Here is a 22,000-nt window from a genome sequence, read left to right on the forward strand (position 1 = left end):
ACTGGTCCCCAGATTTTAATATTCTTTGACCTAGTATATTCCACATGATCCTAACATGGTGATAGTTGTAACAAGTTGATTGAATGTTGTGATTTTCATAGTGCCAGTTGGAGTTATGAGTAGGCAAAGCATTTAAATGTTTGTACCCTAGATTTGTGTTAACAAGCATGTAGGAAAAGTGATATGTGTTACATGTTGTAATGAAGAATGCATGGGTGGACATTTTGGATGTGTTGCTGTAAGTGCTTAGTTAGATTCAGTGAAATGGGCACAAAGATACTTTATGGAAAGTGATGAGAGAATAGAATAGAACTGAATATGCAAAAAAAAAAAAAAAATTAAATATTTATAATATAAGCTTTCATGTGCATGATGATTTCAACATATTTTCGTTCATTTACATCATTTTTGTTTCAACCATTTGCAGTAAAACACATAATTTCCATAGTTTTAATTATGATTCTTAATATTAATGTGGAATAGTTTTCAGTTAATTAGTTTTGAAGTTGGCTACATCAGTTTTAAAAAGAGAACTAGATCTTTTGTTTCGTTTTACAAATTGTTAAAGTGACATTATGCTCATATTTTCATAGTCAAGTTGAGCTGAATTGACTTTATATTTCAAAAGATTGACTGTCAAAATGGTGTTTGACCAACAGTTGATTTTGGAAAATGTTTAGGATAATAAGTACTTATTATGTTGGTACATTTGTATTTTGATTGAGTTTAGATAAATTTTATGCAAAGTTTAATCCCAAGATGTACAGAGGAATATACATGTATATTTGTTCACTTGTTTAGAGTAGGATAATAAGTTTAGTTAAAAATATTCAACGTAAAACTTAACCTAAGTATTAACCTTCATTAAATTATGTTATTGTAATGTTTCTATCTTTATTTTATTACAGGACCAAAAGAATGACCAGGGCCGCTGTGGTCCACCCACAACCGAGTGTGAAAATACCCGTGTAACTGTGCCATCGTAACACCATCTGACATCGCTATTAACAACCGTCTTAGATAGGAAATTATCGTTACACAAACTTTATTCACATAATCTACATGATATTCATTTTTCGACAGGAATGAAACGATTTTTGTTTTTGTTTTATTTTTGTGGCCAGTGTTGCTTGATAAAAAAAATACTCTTGTTATTTTTTTGGAAAAAAAGGTTTAAGGTAATTTTAATGGTGGAAGGAGTTGATTTAATGTTGTTATTGTATCTGCCAACGTTTTACGAAAGTTTATTGTCATGTCACTGATGATTGTTCAGTCTCGGATATAAGCTGTAAGTCAATAGAAAATGATGATAAGGTCGTTGCTTTCAGAATAGTTGGAATATCCACATTTTTGTGTGTTTCGATTTGTTTTATTAAACTTGCCAGTGGCACTTTAGTTGCAGTGTGTGCACTTCATAAAAAGGGAGAGAAGGGTACACAACCATGAATTCCGTAGAGGATACAAATAAGAAGATATTGAAGTACGGAACTGTCCGAAAAGGTTGTGAAAAAAAAATCAGAAGAGCTGTTAACATTGGTTGTTAAAACATCCAACCATAAGCCATTTTCGCAAGCAAAACTAGAACAGGTTTTTTGTTTATTCTATATTGAATAAACATTATATAGAATAAACATTATTTTGTAGGCTTATAACAAAAAAAAATCTGATTTATTAATAGAATGAGGAATAATCTACAAAATAATGAATGGCATCATGAGATGTAAGAAACCAAAGATTATAAAAGCTGTCTTGTGATTTGTGTTTTTATTCTCAAAATTTTTCTCTTTTTTGGTCAATGACAGTGTTTCTTTTTTAGCTCACCTGTCACAAAGTGACAGGGTGAGCTTTTGTGATCGCTTTTCGTCCGCCGTCCGTCCGTCGTCCGTCCGTCCGTAAACTTTTACTTTAAATGACATCTCCTCATAAACCACTAAGCCAATTTCATTCAAACTTCACAGGAATGTTCCTTTGGTGGTCACCTTTAAAAATTGTTCAAAGAATTTAATTCCATGCAGAACTCTGGTTGCCATGGCAACCGAAAGAAAAAACTTTAAATATCTTCTTTTAAAAAACCATAAGAGCTAGAGCTTAGATATTTGGCATGAAACATCTTCTAGTGAGTGTCTACCAAGTTTGTTCAAATAAAAGCCCTGGGGTCAAAATTGGCCCCGCCCCGGGGGGTCATTGATTTTCCCTATATGCATATAGTAAAAACTTAAAAAATCTTCTTTTAAAGAACCCAAAGAGCTAGAGCTAAGATATTTAGCATGAAACATGTTCTAATGGGTGTCTACCAAGTTTGTTCAAATAAAAGCCCTGGGGTCAAAATTGGCCCCGCCCCGGGGGGTCATTGATTTTCCCTATATGCATATAGTAAAAACTTAAAAAATCTTCTTTTAAAGAACTTAAAGAGCTATGGCTAAGATATTGAGCATCAAACATGTTCTAATGAGTGTCTACCAAGTTTGTTCAAATAAAAGCCCTGGGGTCAAAATTGGCCCCGCCCCGGGGGGTCATTGATTTTCCCTATATGCATATAGTAAAAACTTAAAAAATCTTCTTTTAAAGAACTCAAAGAGCTATGGCTAAGATATTGAGCGTCAAACATGTTCTAATAGGTGTCTACCAAGTTTGTTCAAATAAAAGCCCTGTGGTCAAAATTGGCCCCGCCCCAGGGGGTCATTGATTTTTCCCTATATGCATATAGTAAAAACTTAAAAAATCTTCTTTTAAAGAACCAAAAGAGTTAGAGCTAAGATATTTAGCATGAAACATGTTCTAATAAGTGTCTACCAAGTTTGTTCAAATAAAAGCCCTGGGGTCAAAATTGGCCCCGCCCCGGGGGGTCATTGATTTTCCCTATATGCATATAGTAAAAACTTAAAAAATCTTCTTTAAAAGAATTCAAAGAGCTATGGCTTAGAAATTTAGCATCAAACATGTTCTAATAGGTGTCACAAGTTTGTTCAAATAAATGCCCTGGGGTCAAAATTGGCCCCGCCCCGGGGGTCATTGATTTTCTTTATATGTGTATAGCAAAAACTTAAAATCTTCTTTGAAAAAACCCAAAAAGCTAGAGTTTAGATATTAAGCATGAAACATCTTCTAGTAAGTGTCTACAAAGTTTGTTCAAATAAAAGCCCTGGGGTCAAAATTGGCCCGGCCCCGGGGGTGTCATTGTTTTTAACTATATGTGTATCGTAAAAACTTAAAAAAAATCTTCTTTTAAAAAGCCCAATGAGCTAGAGCTTAGATGTTTAGCATGAAACATCTTCTTATGGGTGTCTACCAAGTTTGTGCAAAATAAAGCCCTTGGGTTAAATTGGCCGTGCAACGTTGGGAGGGGGGGGGGTTGTGGGGGCCTATATACAGGTGAGCGACCTCAGGGCCATCATGGCCCTCTTGTTTTGTTTTGTACACATTCTTGCTTAAAAAAAAAATCTTGTTTAATCACGCATTATGATATTGCTATCTTTAGCTTTTGGTCAGGCACATGCATTTCCTGAAAAAATTAGTTGACTAAATGCCTGAATAGGGTTAAAAGCAGTCACAAGTTAGTTGTCGAACATTCTAATGTTTAGGTAAAGACATTTGACATGAAGTTTTGTCAAACCATGCAAACAAATTAATTAAACAAATCATAATTATGAACTTGAAGTAAGACATGTTTTCCATATAGGTTTATGAATATCAGATTAATATCAAAGTAATAACATGAAAGCTTTTTAAAAAAATCCATTATGGTAAATGAAAAAACATGTATATTTAGTTGAGATAAAATATATAGATAAATGGAGAATAATTTTGAAAATAGAAAATGCAAATCATATGGCAAACAGCTTTCAGATGGGGGAGATGATATTACTAGAGATTTCTAGTCACAAGTAGAATCTTAGATTATTGGTGTGATGAGGTAGAGTAGTAATACAAAACTGTGATCTGTTTTTTAAAAAAAAGTAGTTCTCTGACATGTAAGGGTACAGATTTCATGTCAGATTTTTTTTTTCAGAAAGAAAACAAATCAGTTACTGTCTCATGTACAAAATGTAGATTTTTTAATAGATATTTGTGTACATTGTATTATTTTTTTATTGAATAATGTTAACAAAAAATGCCCCAAAAAATTGTTGAAGTTATTTGTCAGTCATAAATTAATTAAGTATTGTAAGTAATAAGTTAGTGATAAGTGAAGTAGAAATTACAATTATAAAAGTAAATGATACCTGACACAAGAATTCTTAGGGTAAACACTTATATATTTGGTTATTTTCATAAAACAGAACTCCAATATTTTTTGAAAGTTACATGCCTCCAGATGAGTCAAAATATTTCAATAAAATCAAACTTTAGAAAAATGTACTAAGATGTTAGGAAAAGTAAAAAGTTTCAAGATTCAAGTAATATTTTACATGTTATGTGCGATTTTCAGTATTTACAATGTGATTCTACTGCGTTGTTAACGTAGTAGGGGCAATTCATGCATATTTTGACCACTTTTTATGGTAATTTACATGGTTTAAAAGTGCCATTGACAATGTGTAAATTGCTTCTTTTTGGTTACTTCTTAATATTACACATTCAAATACATTTTCAAAATTTTCATAAAAATTAGCATGAATCTGGAGTCGTGCAGCTTTAAACATTTGTTAAGTAACAAATGTTATTTATTATGAATTTGTTTGAGATATTAGTCTTTTTGCACAAATCATCTGAATGAGGTAGTTTATAATTTGATGAGCACTTTGAATACAAATGTATTAATAATGATTTTATTCCTTTTAACCATACTAAATGTCTTAAATAGACTTGCTTAAATCATTTCAGTCTGGATAAAAACCTTTCAATAATTTTAGGGAAAATTTTAATATTTGTCCTTAATGACCATGATCAGACAGTACGGGAGTGCTGGTTCAGTTTGGTTACATGGGTTGATTCAGTCACAGCCGGCAGGTTAAACGTTTAATGATCAATATGACTTGTCGGAAATCAGGCCAGCAGGCAAAGTTCTGTGCCATCTGCCAAGACGCACTACATTTGGGCGCTCAATTTTAGCCCTCATTATATTGAAACCCCTTCCAAATAACAATGTACCATTCTAAATTCATAACAGGGAAAGTCCCCATTACACAGATATTGTGATGTTAGGGTTATAAATCAGTTCATCCTCATAAGAGGGTTATGAACTTGAAATTATGACAAAAATGAAAAATCATGTTGTTTTCTTACTCAGTTAAAACACTTATGCTCAGATACATTGTTATTAATAAGTACAAGTCATGTATAAAGTTATAAGAATTGTTTTTTTGTATTGTTATCTCATTACACAAAATCCAAATATCATCATTCAATCATGTTATTTATTTTTTCGCATCTTCATTTAAAAATGTTGTACATTTTTCGTGTAAATTGTATTTTTCGTATATCTGCAGTTGTACATATTGAAATTTGTACATATTGAAAGAATTCCAACTCACTCTGGGAGACAAGTGTAGTTAGCTTTACTAAAAGCATTAATAGGTTTGATATTGTGAAGCCGGGTCCATGGTTACTGAAAATGGAAACCAGTAAAGGATATAAACCTCTGCCATTAGTGGATTTCAAATCTTTAATCTGATTCAACCAATCAGATTCTTTGAAATATAGACTGGTTTTCAATTCTTTGGACTCCAAAAGTAATTAATTATTGATAATTTGAAAGTGTTAGATAACCCTTCAGTACATATTAAACAAGATAGTATTCTTATAATTATAAATAAGATATTCAAAATAAGCATCAAAACACCAGAAAGTGGTAAACCCAAAATCTTTTGAAATCAGTTGATTTTTCAGGGGAATGATGAAATATTGTAAAGAAATCATGCAAATCTGACAAATAGACAGATTATAATGACTTTCCCATAATTATGTATCCATGGAGAAATTCTTGATAAAACATTGGGATTTTACTATATCCCCTTGTAGTAACTTAGTGAATTACATTAAATATATAATAGAAATCCAAGTTTTGGATATACAGTTGTATTTCAACTTCCCTCTCTTTCACTATATCTTGGATACTTTCAACACCTCATATTCTTACCTTTGAAGTATAGATATACCTGATCTATATCTTGCTATAGGAGCTAAACAAATTGGAGAATATTGTTGAAGAACTCTACATAGGCTATTGCAGCACAGAATGAGCTTACAGAATAAGTAATAACCACATATGATACATGTAGTTAAGTGTGTTGAACTAGGAGTTAGAAGCATTGAATACGTGATAGTTATTATATCTAGTTCATTAATCATTTTAGGGTGAGGGGCACTCATCAAAGACCCCATTAGAACATCAGACAATGTTATCTTTTCGAAATTCTTGTAAGTTCATAATGGACAGTTCCAGAATCAAAGCTGGACAAGTTCATTACGCAGTAAAGGTTAAAAGACTTGGGGGAACATGATTGTGCCTGAGATAATATACAAAGGGGCGCCCAAGGTCTTTGTCCAACAGTTAAGATGCAAACTATCCATATAACATGTACAGTGTTTAAGTGACATAAAATACAACAAAGTATAAAGTCTGCATTGTATTTAGAAATAGGATCAGGAAGAAATGGTGTTGAATTAAAAAAAATGGGATCAGGAAGAAAGATAATGCTCATAAGAAGAAATTATTACAAAAGGCAGTGGGTATTGACATAAAAATCTACTGTCTGTTGAAAAAAATTGTATATTCATAGCTCCAGGAATATGTAGAAATGTTTACATGTATTAAATTTGGGCATTAATATAATATACAAAATGTTTAAGACATAAACGATGCCAAAATAGGAAGAAAATTGCTAAGAAATTTCTTCAAATGAGACAATTAATGCTTAGAAAATGTAAATAAGTGAAACTTACAGCTTAGATTGTTTGTAAACTTTCGATAAAAATCGTAGAATCCACTCATTCCTAGTAATCTCTTTTGTATGTTAATATAATTGTTGTTGTTGTTGTTGATGATAATGATGATGATGATGCTTGTAATGTTGAAGAATCAGCATATTTTGGTTGCATGTTAAAGATGTGGTTATAGGTATATATGATAATATGCATATGAAAAATGTTCTTTCAATAAGTGCTTTACCGTAATATACTGGTAGCTAATTGTGTATTGTGTCAGTTGTTTTCTTCTCCTTTTGGGTAGAAATTTTAATTCATCGTTCAGCTATAGACTTTGTTTAAAATTTCTTTTTCAATAAGTCTATGATTTTGATGCAAGTTTATTATATTGAAACTGGTTTTATAAGAAACCAGTTTAAGAATAAATAACTTTTAAAAAAAGCAACTTTACATGAGAAATTTTTTTTTTATTTATTTCATTGTGTTAGTTTCCAATATTTTGGAATTTATTTCTTTTTTCAAATTGTTTGGTCTTCTTGAATATTAGAAAAATTTATACTAACTTGTATTTCACAATCTTGTCTTGAAGTAACCTTCTCTCTCAAACTATTTTACCATGCATATTTTCTGATTGGATATCTCGAAAAACATATTGACACTTTAACCAACTTGTATTTAATACATGTATTATTGAAATATAAAGCATGTTATTCCATAGTGAACCACAATGATAAAACATGGTTTGCCATTGTGAACTGTCATGATTAAAGCATGTTTTACCATTGTGAACCATCATGATTAAAGCATGGTTTGCTATTGTGAACCACCATGATAAAACATGGTTTACCATTGTGAATTATCATGATTAAAGCATGGTTTACCATTGTCAGCCATTCCGATTAAAGCATGGCTTGCCATTGTGAACCATCATGATTAAGGCATGGTGTACCATTGTAAACCATCATGATTAAAGCATGGTTTACCATTGTGAACTATCATGATTAAAGCATGGTTTGCCATTGTGAACCAAAGCATGGTTTGCTATTGTGAGCCATCACGATGAAAGCATGGTTTGCTATTGGGAATCATCATAAAGCATGGTTTACAAATGTACATCATTGTGAATCATCATAATTTTAAGTATGTATTATGTAACTAACCACTTGAAAGGCGGCCTACCTCTTTGTGATTTTTAGTGAATTTTGTAAGTCTCGATTTATGTGCAATTATTGTTATAGGATTTCATTTTTCATGTAAGGGTGTAGGTTTTTGACTTGTGTAAATTTTTTGATTTTTTTATGTCATCAAGTGGCATTTATTGCCTGTTTTTGAAGGATAAGTTCTTTTCTTTTACATAAAATTGTAAGAAAAATATCATATTCTTTAAGTGTAATAGATTTTATATAGAATAGTTTTTGACACATAGATAATAAAAATAAAGTTTATAGTTTTTGACACATAGATATTAAGGTTTATGGATATATAGTTCTTAACACATAGATATTAAGGTACTACAATCATAAATTTCTTGTGAAAAATTACTTAGCTTTCTCACTGTTTGTAACCATGGTGACATGGATGTGTTACTCTTCATCTTGAAGATGCTTATTTGTTCTTATAACATCACATGGAGTGGTGAAATGTTCAGAATTTTCGCAAGCTTTTTGATGGCTGTAGTATACTAATTTGTTAAGCTACTGTTCAGTTCAATTTATGTTACAGAGCTTTAATTGTTATTAATCAAGTATATAGATTCTACCCAGGCATCTTTGTGTGCCCAAGTTAATGTGTACAGGAGCTACTGGGTGTTCTCATTTGTTTTAATAGGAACTTAATGATATTGACATTTTGCCTCAACATTTTTATACAATATGAATAGTATTCATACACGTATTAAGGAATTACATCTAATGCAGAAGTCATTATTAAGTGTATTGTATTTAAGTTCTGAAATATATCTAAAGTGAGAGAATTTGAGGTTTGAATTATAATCATTATAATCATACATTGTAAATGTGTTGTGCACCATTCCTGTACATGTGACAATTTTGTACGGATGTTTTTTAACAATCGTGTAAACCGGTGTTTTTAACAACCGTAAGTGGTAAGCCTTTGCAACCATTATAGAGCAAAGTCAGTGTGAACTTTTGTGCAGTCTGACTAGACTCTATAATGTTTGCAGATCAATTTTTGTATTTTGGTATTAAAATCCCTTTGAACTTTGAATGAACTGCTCTAAATTCAAAGCAAGGTAAATCCAGTATACACAATTAGCATGTTAAGTTAATTCAAAATACACAATGTATTCCTATCTATAATTAATAATGATATTAAAACGGACTGGAAATACTTTTTGACATGTTCAACATTAAACATGATAAAGAAACAGGTACTTCTAAGTAACAGTAAGCGTAAATAATTGGTAAATAACCTCCTATGTAGAATTCTGTATAAGTATTTTTGCTTGATCAATCCATTCCAAGAATATTAGATGTTCTTAATAGCAAAATAATTGAAAAGTTATTATTTAAAAATATCATTTGATGTCCTTTCATAATGTTTTGTAATGATTTACTGTTGATACCTTCTTTGAGAATTTTAATAATTAACTCTTGAGAGAAATTTAAAAGCGAAATTGAGTCATATAGCTAACGGTTTAAGTAATGGCTTGAATGTTTGCTATGTACAAAATTGTCTACAGTACAGGGAACATATTATTTTGGCTTTATTTGCTTGTGTTTTGTCATTGAATTACACAACAGTATGGTTTGATGTGTACTTTGTCATAGTATACATTCACATGGACATGGAATTGTCAATTGGCAGAAAATTGATGGAAAAAAACTGAAATATAAAACTGTAATATTGACAGTGTTTCTTTCTTTCTTTATATAAGTACTTGTCTCTGTCTTGGATGTCTTAGTTTACATTGAACAGCTACTGAAATATAACATAAGAACATAAAGTTAGTAGCTCTTCACAGCCTATAATACTGTTTTAATACAGAGATAAGGTTTAGTCAAGTCACTAAAGCTGTGAGGAGGTTATCCAGCTACTTGATTGAACTTTTGATTGTTCTACTTGGGTATCCACTTGTGCCTGAAATTATGTAAAAGGTGGCCCTTGACTCCACCGAACAGCTGGAAAACTGCCATATAACCTTTATGGTGTCTGTCTGACCTAAAACCCAACAAAACAAACAATTTAAGCCGGAAAGTCACAGTATGACTTTCACTGTGCTAGTATACTTATGCATTTTGACAATTGTATGACAAGTAAGTCTCTGAAAGTATCAAATTTATTAGTATTAAGACAATAGCAAATGACATACAAATATACTAGATATATTTTTAAAAAGTTTAAGGTGTGCACAAATTTGTGTAAAATTCCAATCTTCCTACATCCTACCTACAGAAGTATTCATTAGCCTACTATAGGCTGGCCATCATTGACTGAGCACACTTTATTCCAGTCACAGTCATCAATAAAATGTTTGTAACCCAGTCTAAAATCTCTGTACCAGCATGTTTCACTGTTGCATTTTGGGATAGTGACAGGTTTCCCATTGTAAACCAGTTTCAAAGCATAATTATCTGCCCCTGATCCACCACAATTGTAGAGAATAAATGCCAGATGAGAGGAGAAGGTGTCATGGGTTGATGCCCTGAATGTTCGGTTCTTCATGGCCTCATAATTGCCTGCTCTAATGGCATCAGCGTCCTTGAACAGGCCTAAACCGGTGGCAAGGTCAACTACTGTGTCAGTATGACCTACTTGGAATATTCCTTTCGTGTAGCTTAAATAGAAGAAGCAAAAAAAAACTATATAAAGGTCCCTTCATCTGGTTCCCTAAGAATTAACCAGAAGCAAAGTGTGTATCGATACAGGGAATCAAGAGGTTTGCATGTAAATGTTATATGTATATCATAACAGGTGAAGATTGTTTGGTGTTTTGAGCCTGTTATGGGAATATTTTCTTCCTCATTGTTTCAATTTTTCACACACCTGAACCAACAACAACAAAAATATTTTAAAAAGACGGCAACAAAGGACATGACATGAATGGGTAAATATCGTGGTGGAAGTGCAGAAGGGCCACATAGCATTTCGATTTTGTAATAAAGTTGATACAATTTCCCCGCGATATTCACTCATTCATTTCTCCTCATTTGATACAGTCTTTTATTCCATTTTTAGATATTTTGTTGACGTTGGTTAAGGTACATGCATATCAAAACACCATGAAAGGAGAAAATGTCCAACAACAGACTGAAAACATCCTACCTGAAACAGCAGCGTGACTTGTCCTGTGGCAACACCTTTAACTGCAGAGCTTGCATATGAAGGATTTTTACACAGTTATTGTGGGTTTTTGTTAAAAACGAAAAGAGAAAAAGTCTTAAACAGAAGCATCTAAGTTATTTGAAGATATAAAATATTAAAAAAAGATCTACAAAACAGTTTGGTCAACAATAATCATTTAGTATAAAAAAAAGGTTTTTTTCAAAAACTGGTCATGTAAAACTTTCCTAGAAGTATCGAAAACCCCGTCCTCAAACTTTGGAGTCTGAACGTTATTTTCAATGAATTTAATTTACAGAATCTCATCTACACTTAATAAAACTATATCAAATACAACTTATTATAATTTTACCTTGATCCAAGATCGTTTGCAGCGATAGCCGAGTCCATATCTGTAAAAGCAGCTTTAGCAAGTGGGCATGACATTTGACCAACTACTGGGTGGGCGTACAGCTTGATTAAATACTCCTGCAATTGAAAATCAAATGAAAGTTTGCGTGATGAATAAATACCTAATACTAAATATATTGATGAAATGACGACTCTATAATTTAAAGTCGAAATATAGAATGTTTCCCTTACAGCAATTGTCACTTAAGTATTTGAAGAAAAAAAGAGTTTCTAGCAGCTTCAGTGGGTGAGGGGGTCAACTGCATCTAAATATATTACCTCAATGTCCTTGTCGTATTCCAATACTTCTCTGTCGTCTTCTGTCAATAAGGTACACCAGTCAGCCTTGTTCATAATAGCAAGTTCCGTGGCACATAATACGTACAAAACCTTAGCGTCACCTTGAAGAAAGTACAAAGTTTCATTTAACAAATCTGTCTCATTACCATAAATGTGTATTAATTACAAGAACATAACATAGCTTTCAAATATTGAAATAAAAGGTTTAAACAGTTTGAAGCACTGTAAAGGTTATATAATATTATATTAACACAAGTCATGAGCTGTTGGACATTGTAAAATACCCTCATAAAAATATTTTAGTTTAATGAAATACAATACTACTTCTGACATGTGCAACAGGGAGAAAATAAAGAACTCCTAAAACGGCAGAATTGAATAGACTCAGTTTGATTGGTTTATACAAAATTTATTTTAGTTCGATTGTGTTTGAAGGTATAAGCTTATAGACACACTTTCGAATCTGTTCCTGGAACCAACCGGTACTGACAGATGAGTGTAAAGTTTCTTGCTCAAGGAAACAACTACATGTACTTGCCTCTGACGGGCTCTGAAGCGATGCGGCTAGCGATCATTAGATAACTAGTGTCACAGGGTGAGAAAAATGTGCAGCCTGACCGGGACTCGAACCCGGAACCATCGGAATACCGTACCGCGGCTCTACCGACTTACACATCTTCTCCCCTTAATAGTGAACAGTTCTGAACCGTGACACTAGTCCGACGCGTTAACCACTCGACCATGTTCATGGACGGTACTGGCAAATGCAAACTGCCTTCAACGCAAAATTCAACCTTTTTAAGACTTGTAATTAACTAGGAGTACAAACCGATTGACAGTGAAACATTTGCACCAAGTCTCTTAGTGATATCCCCGAGCATCTTTTGAAATTTTGGACCGTTCTCGAATTTTAGTATCTCACTCCTATCTGCGATATCATGCTCATACTTTTTACAGTTGTCATAAAACCGTAGAATGTCATCTCTGATCTTAGGATTTATATTCGTTGAATTTTGCCCGACGAGAATGTCTGCTAAACCGCTATAGAGAAATTTAACGCTATTTTGTGTCCGTACTTTATGCGTAGCTGTAAAATTTAAGAATTTCGGCGTGCCATCTACCCCTAATGTCCCCTTTAATAAATCAAACAGCTCAGTTCCAAAGTACTTTCCTAGATAAGCCATTTCTCTTCTCCCCAGCGCTGTTAGTTGTTCTGCCTTTTCTTCGGGGTAATTATTAACCCAGTCGTTTATAAAGTTATAATTCTGATTGGAAAAATTGTTTTTCAGTTTTCGTTGAAGAAAAGTGAAAGAACGCATATCTTTTAAGCCAGTATATCTAGCACCATGCCTTGCTACAACATTCACGTGCACTGCGTTACAAGTCCGGCCGCCAATCGTTATTTGCATCAGCCGATTCTTAACTAAACCTTTGCCTGGATGTGTCCAGAAGTACGCCGTTTTGATTCCATATTGATTATTTCCATATCCCATGTTTGTATATGAGAATACATCACCTAAGCTTAATTTAATTAAACCTATGCTCACAACGACACATACTGTGTTCACCAACGCCATTACCAGCACGACAGTAAGCTTAATATTACCTGAGACATTCGCGAATGAAAGATTTGGTCTTAATTTACATTGAAACATTGATATGAACCTTTTTTACTCCCTATGCTACACAACTGAGATATTTTAAAATCTATACATATAAATTATAATAGAGCAAGCAACATATGGTCGAAGTCAAGATACAAAGGAATGTATGAAATGAAACACATTTTACATTGTAATGGGTAATTTGTTTATATATCGGAATTGTGACTGAATGATTGTAGGTGCCTTTACATGCACCTATGTGTATTCTCTTGCGCAATGATGCCAAGGATGTTGGTGCCTATCGATGACCCTAACTCCAAACTATAAAGTTCAATGTATAATATTTAAAGGTACATAACTGAACAAATAAAATGTCTTGGCTCTGGTTACATTAGAACTACTCTCCCTTGCATTTAACAACAACTGCATTTGATAATGAAAACGACCATATTCTCCTGTAACATAATGTGATATTTTAAAACTGGACTGAAGCTTATACTACAATCAATTATTATATATAATACATGGTTGTCTTTAAAATGTCATTTCATTAAGTAAATTGTTCTGTATTTTTTTCTCTTAATTCCAAACAGGCTGTAAGGAATAAATATGTTGGTATATTTTATCTGGAGCGGATGACGCATGTTCAAAATCATCGCTGACTGGATGATTCAAAATAAATGCCCCTTCCAATATTTAATCAGGCACAATTTTTACTGAAATGTCTAATTAAGATTGCCCAGGATCTATACCTTTGTCTTTGCAATACTATCATGTTTCCGTAAAATGTGTTGATAAAAAAGCGGGAAAATGATGCAATTAGCTAAAACAATGGAGTAAATGAAATTGAAATGTGTGCATTCCTTTAAAATAATGGAAAATGTGCGAAAAATAATGCAAATTCTTTATTTGATGAAACTTATTCACTAAATGAACAAGATCATTTAAAAATCATTTTGACTATTTGAAAAACTGATATTTTATTTATTTATTTATTTATTTTGCTCTTCTGTGTATCAGTGTATTGATCTTGGATGTCACATAATTTCTCCATAAAACGCATTCAAGTAGGGTGTCTACACTATGCAATACAAGAGAATATATGATACTTGCATTCAAGACTTGGATAGGTGTAGACGGGCCCTAAGACTGGTTAGACGACAGATTAAGTAAATTTTATTTAGTTAATGCACATTAACCAAAGTTAGACTTAGCAGAAATTTGAAAAATACTACAATGTGATTGGACAAAAAATAATGTTGATCATTAATAATATTTATTTTCAAAAATAATCTTTATGTATAGGTTTAAGTTTATTAGTACGTATAAATATAAATTTACAAAAGAAATTGGTCAGGCGCCATTTGAAATACTGCAATCCTATAATCTTTATGATGATTCAGTGTTTGAAATATTTTTTGCCCAAAAGGATTGCAGTATTTTAAATGAATCGTAACACATTTACTTTGGTAAATCGGCAAACTGTTAATCTGCTGTTTATAAAAATAATTTAAAACACTAAGCCGGTTAAAATTTATTAGTAACACGTTACGTATTTACAAAAATAAATTGCGCCGCGTCTGACCAATTTCATTCTTATAAACTTTAACCTATACTTAATCTCCATTTATTTGCATGATTTTTATACAGAAGTTCTTGTCAAGAGAATAACTTGAAAACCACTAATTGGAATTCATTACAACTTCATACAATTGTCAAGCACATTGAGAGGAAGTGCAGTGCATAAGAACTGTAACAACTTCATTTTGACTTATTACAGAGTTGTTGCTCTTTGATACTTTTCCTTGCCCGGAGCATAAATTGAGAAGTGCTGGTTGGATTTCCAAACAATTTCATAGCACAATAAGAGGAAGTGCATTACACAAGAACTATAATTATATTAAATAGCCTAAAAAGTGTCACCCAAATTCTATATAAAGTTCAAATAAAGCACATCAGCTATAAAGGCACGTTACTGTTATAAACAATTGTTAATTAAACTTGATTTCAAAGTTTGAAAAAATCATTTTATAATCATTTGTCAACTGGCAAAGTAGCCATGAGAAGAATTATATATATATAACAGCTAGCCCGTGCACGTTACAGTAATAACAGAGTTATTACCCTTTGTTACTTTTCCATTGCTTTTTCTTGTCAGGAGCATAATATTTCACCAGTTTTGGGATATTCTCATTATTATTATTACACAAAATTGAAAAAGAAACCAATGGTTGGCTAAAATTTCATTACAAATTCACCTGTGAAAGCCTTGAAAGAATGCTCGTGCATGTCGGTCGTGCATACGGAAAATATGTGTCAGGTATCAGTCCGAGTTGCATAATCTTATCATCATTTATTTTTCTCCATGATGCATATAATGGTTTCATTGGCCGCCCGTGCATCAAAATTGTATCATCACAAAAATCAACTTGCATACCTATTCAGTGAATTAAACAGGTCACCTTTTGATTGATAGTAACATTTAAGGACATGAATGGTGACATGTCCGGGGTCCGTACTCTCAGTGCCTGAAAGGGTGAATGGACCCTCATTAAGACTAGAATACATATACATACACTTTACATACTTTTCCTTGTCGTAGAGCATAACATGAAATGTACTGGTTGGAATTCAATACAAGTTCGTACAATGGTCAAGTATATTGAGAGGAAGCACAATGCACACGAACCATAACTCTTTCTTGACTCATTTTAGAGTTATTGCCCTTTGTACTTTTTATTGTCCATTGCATAACTTGGAAAATTAATGGATGGAATTCAATGCAACTTCATACAATGGTTTTAAAGTGCAATGAGAGGAAGTGCAGTGCTAAAGAACCGTAACTCTTTCTGGACTTATTACAAAGTAATTCAATAAAACTTCATCAATGGTCAACCACGGTGAAAGGAAATGCAATATACAAGAACTACAACTATCTAAAATTGTCCACAACTATAACTCTATTTCAATTATTTTACAATGTATTAATCACAACCATAACTCTATTTCAATTCTTTTATGTACTAGGTATTAATCACATTTAGTGATAGCTCTTGTTTCAATTGATGTAAACAGTAATAGCTTAATGTCTATACGTTGAAAATTTGGACGTATTTACCAGCTAGCCCTCTTATAGTTTTAATCATTTACAGTAAACAATAAGCTATCAAAAACTTCAGCATTTATTACACCATGTTAAATAAAAAAAAATAACACACCCAAGCTTTTATCTGAATTAAATCAGCGTCATTTCATATCTGTCCGTAACATGGTACTGTACATAGTGTGCGCAATTTAGGTAATTTTGATACCCTCCTTGACGGGCCTCATATATAAGTGTCATAAGAGTTCGGAGTCGATCTATGGGGCCTTTGTGGCCGAGTGGTAAAGGTCGCTGACTTGAAATCACAGGTCCCTCACCGCTGTAGGTTCGATCATCACATGGGTCGAAATCTTTCATGCGAGAAAGCCATCCAGCTGGCTTACGGAAGGTCGGTGGTTCTACCCAGGTGCCCGCTCGTGCCTGAAATAATGCCCTCCACCAATAAAGATGGAAAAAAATCGACGAAAAAATCTCGGCGGGGCGCTCTAGGATGGACCGACTTGAGTGTACGGTCGCCCATATGGGCTTTTCGGCGGCGACCTTAAATAAACGCATTAAAAAAAAGAGGAGTAGATATACTGTGTCGAATTTTCCGATCATTTTGAAATCTGTATGAAAAAATTTTTTCAAAAAGTGTCCGGTTGATGGTGCCCGACCAGTAAATTTTGCTCTATTTGAGATTTTATACTTTCAGTAACTTTCGTATCGAATGCATCACAGCAATTAAAGAAGAACGTTTACAGTACTGTACAGTAGGCCTAAGTGATTATGGAACTATATCAAGCGCGTCTTTTAGGTAGATCCCCAGTACAGTACGCGGAAGTATAATTTCGTCGAAGTCTCACCCTCATTCATATATGAGCGATCTAGTTTCAGTGGACATTTGTGGAATTATTAGATCAAGCGGGGCCGTGTCTTTTAGGTAGGTTCAAAGTACAACTTATGCGGAAGTATATCATCATGAGACACGACTAGTTTCAGTGGAAATAACACAAAAGATCTAATAACAGAAAGTCTTATCGAAATTTGTTTTAAGTTTACCATAGCAATAGGGATTTTTATATCAGACAATATTTGTGAGTATATTTACTACTCTACTTAACAGGACATTTAGGATTTTCCATGGATTTTCGATCTCTACTTACCCAAGACGTTTCGTCCCCAGACGTTTCGGCCCTTCACCAAATCGGCCACATTCAAAATAAGTCTAACCGGAATATCAATATTGAGATCAGTTCAATAAATAAATGAATCAATTGATTTATTAATTAAATCATGATTTTTTTTTACAAGAATGAAGCTAAAATAGTAGGAAATAGAATGGGGGAAAGTAATCGATTCAAACAGAGCAGAACATAAACTTTACTGAGTATTTAAAAAAATAAACAAACAAACAATTATTAACAACTAATTTAAATAAAAATTTATTTATATTTTATTTAAACGATTAATTAAGAAGCAAGACACAAAACAATACATGAAACAGACATTAGACTATTATCAATTAACAACTACATGTATTTAACATATAGTGATCCAACTAATTAGACTTGTGCTGCCACGATCACAAATATAGCATGAAGTTACTGCATGTTGTCTCCCACGCACAACATTATCATAGACTTAACTTTCGCTTTCGTTTAAGACAACAATTTACACTCATAAGTCATACGTTTACAATTGTAAAAGAATTTCATGTTATTGTATCTTTTATATTACAATGTTATGCATTTGTATATAATTCTCTTCTGTTGTATGTACATATATATACTTTGTAAATATGTTACGCTCTCCAATTTTGGGGGATAATAAAATATAATAATAATAAATTGATAATGAGGATTAAAGTGCCTTAAATTGTTTGTTACACCTTTAAAAACATTAACATATATCTAGATAGTTCAAGAGACCAAAAGATATAGAGGATATTTGTTTAGTTCAGTGTAAGATTGGAATATATTTCACGGAGTGAGCACCAAAAGGTATATATGAACTCACGGATTTATATTGTAAATCCGTGATGAACTTTTGGTGTTCACAAGGTGAAATTAATTCGATCTTACATTAAATTAAACAAATTTTCTTTTTATTATATGCAAAGAAACGTTTAAAAACACATTTTAACCTAGTACTAAATGAAAAGGGTGCCAAATAATAATACAATGTGACGTCATTCATTCTGAACGTATGCAGTGCACAGCTGACCATTCCTTTGCTGTCATTTTATGTGTGCGTCATTCTGTACTTGGATGAGGCTGTCTCCTCCGGTCTCCATTCTCGTTTGATATCTCTTAAGACAGGATAATTCTAGAGGCTGGCAAATAGTATCACAATTACCACAGGGAATAACTGTTGTCAGTAATGACAGGTGCTGCTGTAGTGATAGAAATCTGAATTTATCATGGGGTTTTATTCCCTGTGGACTAAAGCCCGCAGGGTGTTGGTCGCCCATTCTCAATAAAATAAAGCATTTGAGGTTGAAAAATATTAAAAATTTGATGTCGTCATTGTGTCATTTTTTATCGCTGAAGTAAAAGTTTAGGGTATTTTGCAAGTTTGCCAGAAATAGTTTGAACAAGAAACTATAATATAACAGGATGGCATTTATTTCGGTAATGACACTGTATTTCTTTGGTAACGTAGATTTCAGATCTAATAATGTAACATATTGGCTGCATATCAATAACAAATGTCTGTAAAATATATCAAAATCTGTAAATTCTCTATCTAGAGGGACTTTCTAACCCAGGAAAATTCAAGGAAGTTGGGTACCTTGCTGATTTTCAGTTAATTTCTTCAAAGTTAAATATTCGTAGAAAGCAAAATAGTCAATTTTGGAAATGATTATTTTATGTCTTCATTCAAAGGATATATATAATATATGAGAGGTCGAATGCATACACAAATGTTGTATTAGCATTTTTTTTCAAAACATTCAACTTTCCGCTTTCTTAATATTTGGAAAATTTATTGCTAAGCAGTTCTATATTTATCCCCATATAGGATGTCACGTATGTTTCATTTTATTCAAATGCAAGTAAAGGTTGAGAAAACAATTTTATTTTTTGTAAAATAATTTATATTTATGGATATTATTTTAACATTATTATATATAAATGAAATACGGCCAGTAAGCTCTTTGCAGAAACGAATTAGTTGTTGCTGAGAACATCAATATCTTGTAATATATTTTTAATATTTCTGCTGGACCGTGCTGGTACATCAACATATTAATAACATATCTTTCCTTTGTAAAAGCAATTTTGTATCTTCTTATATCTAATACAAGGTAACTGTTACTTACAGGCATGCTAATCCCAACTTTATCTTAAATTTTCAAAAATTGTTGAATTGTAAGTTGGAGTAACGTATGTTTCACACTCGCTTATTTATGAACTTTATCACGGAATTGAAACTTACCTGTAAAATCGACTTTTTTTTATTAAGGAATCAAATGTACATCATTCTATTGTCATAAAATGCGATTTTATGCTTTTATATATGCATGTGCAAACAATATAAAGTCTGTTTGATAAAAGTAACGTTTGTTTCACTGTGGTTACTTAAACATGTTAAAACTCGACCAAAGTTAACAAAATTTACTTACTAATGTCAAATAGAAGTTAATGTTGCTGTTATACGTGCTTTCTGACTTCAATTTCCCTTCTGATAAACTTACTTTAAAAAGTTGATAACGTATGTTTCTGTAACGTATGTTACATTTTTACATTGAAAGTGGGTTAAAAATGACGCAAGACCGTTTAACCCGCCATAATTTGTGGTTAATATATCGAGTTACACACATGTTAATTTTCCTTCTTGTTTGGATTCTTCTTTGAATGGATTGGCTCTTAAATAATGGTAACGTATGTTTCTTCTAAATGCTGTTGAAAAGATTTGAATAAAAAATGAAAATTTCCGAAAATAGAATGATATTTGAGAGGCCGCAAGCTTATTTCTACTCATAATTAATTATATATATGCTGTATTATTAAGCATGCATCGATACAATTATGTAATTTCGGTTTCACTTCTTATTGTTTTAGGTTTGTTACTATTTATTTATATGCATTTGGCGACATTTGATCATCCAATATATCAATGAGATTTTAACAGTCAAATATAATTTTTACCAATAATCAAACTTCATATACACACAGCAATGACTAATTGCACATGTTTCGTTTATTCTGGAACTTATTTTTCTGAAACACAATTTCAAAGTTGAAAATTCTAGGTGGCGACAGTAACGTATGTTACATTTTAGGGCATTAATGGTACTTGTAAAAGAAAAATAACAGATAGAAATGTAAAACTGAGAGTGTCCCTGTAAGACAAAGTGGCAGCCACCTTTCTAACGACATTTTGACCTCAATAAAAACCTTCTTAATTATAAGAGCTACCCAGTGGAACATCAAATGCTGTGTTTTATTGAGAATGAGCGTGGTACGCCATTAATTTTTGAGGCATGGAGGAGCACGCGACCAGTTTTTGGTACATGGAGGAGCACGTAATCTGTAAACCATACATGATTGGTTTATTGACCTTTTCGAAAATCTAGCTTAACGCCGCTTACCGGTACGTTACGGATTTAACTCTCGGAAATTAAACCTAATTATGAATGCATACTTGCAATTTGTGAATGATACAGACAGTCGACCTACTAATCGCCCTCTCCCGTCTCCGACGGTCGACGGTCTCCCAAAACCTTTTTCTATTGATCGATTTTTGTCAACTATATTCTTGAATGATACAAATGTATTTTTTAAAGAGTTAAATGAAGTATCTTTAAATTATAAAAAAATTCCCCCGCAGGAAACCATTTTACTTGTATTACATGGAGAGAAAGCTTTGAATGTTGTTGTACACTTAAAATTTAAATCAGTGATAACATGCATTAAAATCTGGCAAGTGACTGAGTCAACATCTTGAGAATTTCTGAAACTGTGTTCTGCACTGGCTTTCCAAATCTTGTCCAGATCATATCTCCTACATGCATTGAGGATATTTAATTAAACTTCATAGAAATGTTCACCACTATGAGAAGCTGTGTGGTGCACGTGAACCAGGTCTCTAGGTCAAAGGTCACACTAAGAGGTCCTTGAAAAAAGCTTGTCCAGAGCTTAACTACTATACGCAAAAAGTGATTTCAATATAACTTAGCACAAATGTTAACCATTGCAAGACTGAGTGTCACGAGCATAATTTAGGTATCTGCAACCAAGGTCAAGGTCACACATAGTAGCTTAACGCCGCTTACCGGTACGTTACGGATTTAACTCTCGGAAATTAAACCTAATTATGAGTGCATATTACTATAAGTGACATTTCTTTTTTTCTATCATTATTTTACTGTTTGAGGTGGATAAAATAGATGTGTTTGAAAATTATCAATGTTCCTTTAATATCTATCTCAAATTTTATAAAAAACAAA

General features: G+C 32.6%; 3 protein-coding genes across 12 annotated transcripts in view; 2 read left to right on the forward strand and 1 right to left on the reverse strand.

Annotated features, from left to right (window-relative positions):
• The window catches only part of LOC132740068 (nuclear distribution protein nudE-like 1), a 57,253-nt gene extending 47,517 nt beyond the window's left edge, over positions 1 to 9,736 (forward strand). For all 10 annotated transcript variants that reach the window (XR_009627093.1, XR_009627094.1, XR_009627096.1 and 7 more), the window contains one exon: positions 909 to 9,736. Coding sequence is in view for 4 of the 10 variants with exons in the window: in XM_060727922.1 (XP_060583905.1) it covers positions 909 to 972 (64 nt within the window). In the remaining 6 variants the exon portion in view is untranslated. The remainder of the gene's footprint in view (positions 1 to 908) is intronic.
• A 415-nt stretch (positions 9,737 to 10,151) lies between these two features.
• On the reverse strand, positions 10,152 to 13,582 carry LOC132740067 (multiple inositol polyphosphate phosphatase 1-like). Its single transcript, XM_060727921.1, has 4 exons — positions 12,689 to 13,582; positions 11,839 to 11,960; positions 11,522 to 11,637; positions 10,152 to 10,663 (listed from the first exon to the last, which is right to left on the reverse strand). Exons 1-4 carry the CDS (start codon positions 13,512 to 13,514, stop codon positions 10,291 to 10,293), a joined length of 1,437 nt encoding a protein of 478 aa, XP_060583904.1. The 5' UTR covers positions 13,515 to 13,582; the 3' UTR covers positions 10,152 to 10,290.
• Positions 13,583 to 17,362: 3,780 nt separating this feature from the next.
• LOC132740063 (uncharacterized) overlaps positions 17,363 to 22,000 on the forward strand; it is a 44,521-nt gene continuing 39,883 nt past the window's right edge. The window contains exon 1 of the mRNA XM_060727918.1: positions 17,363 to 17,642. The gene's annotated coding sequence lies outside the window, so the exon portion shown is untranslated. The remainder of the gene's footprint in view (positions 17,643 to 22,000) is intronic.

This window comes from Ruditapes philippinarum, unplaced genomic scaffold (assembly GCF_026571515.1).
Source record: "Ruditapes philippinarum isolate M1 unplaced genomic scaffold, ASM2657151v2 ctg3003_1_1_1_1, whole genome shotgun sequence".
NCBI classification, from domain to species: domain Eukaryota; kingdom Metazoa; phylum Mollusca; class Bivalvia; order Venerida; family Veneridae; genus Ruditapes; species Ruditapes philippinarum.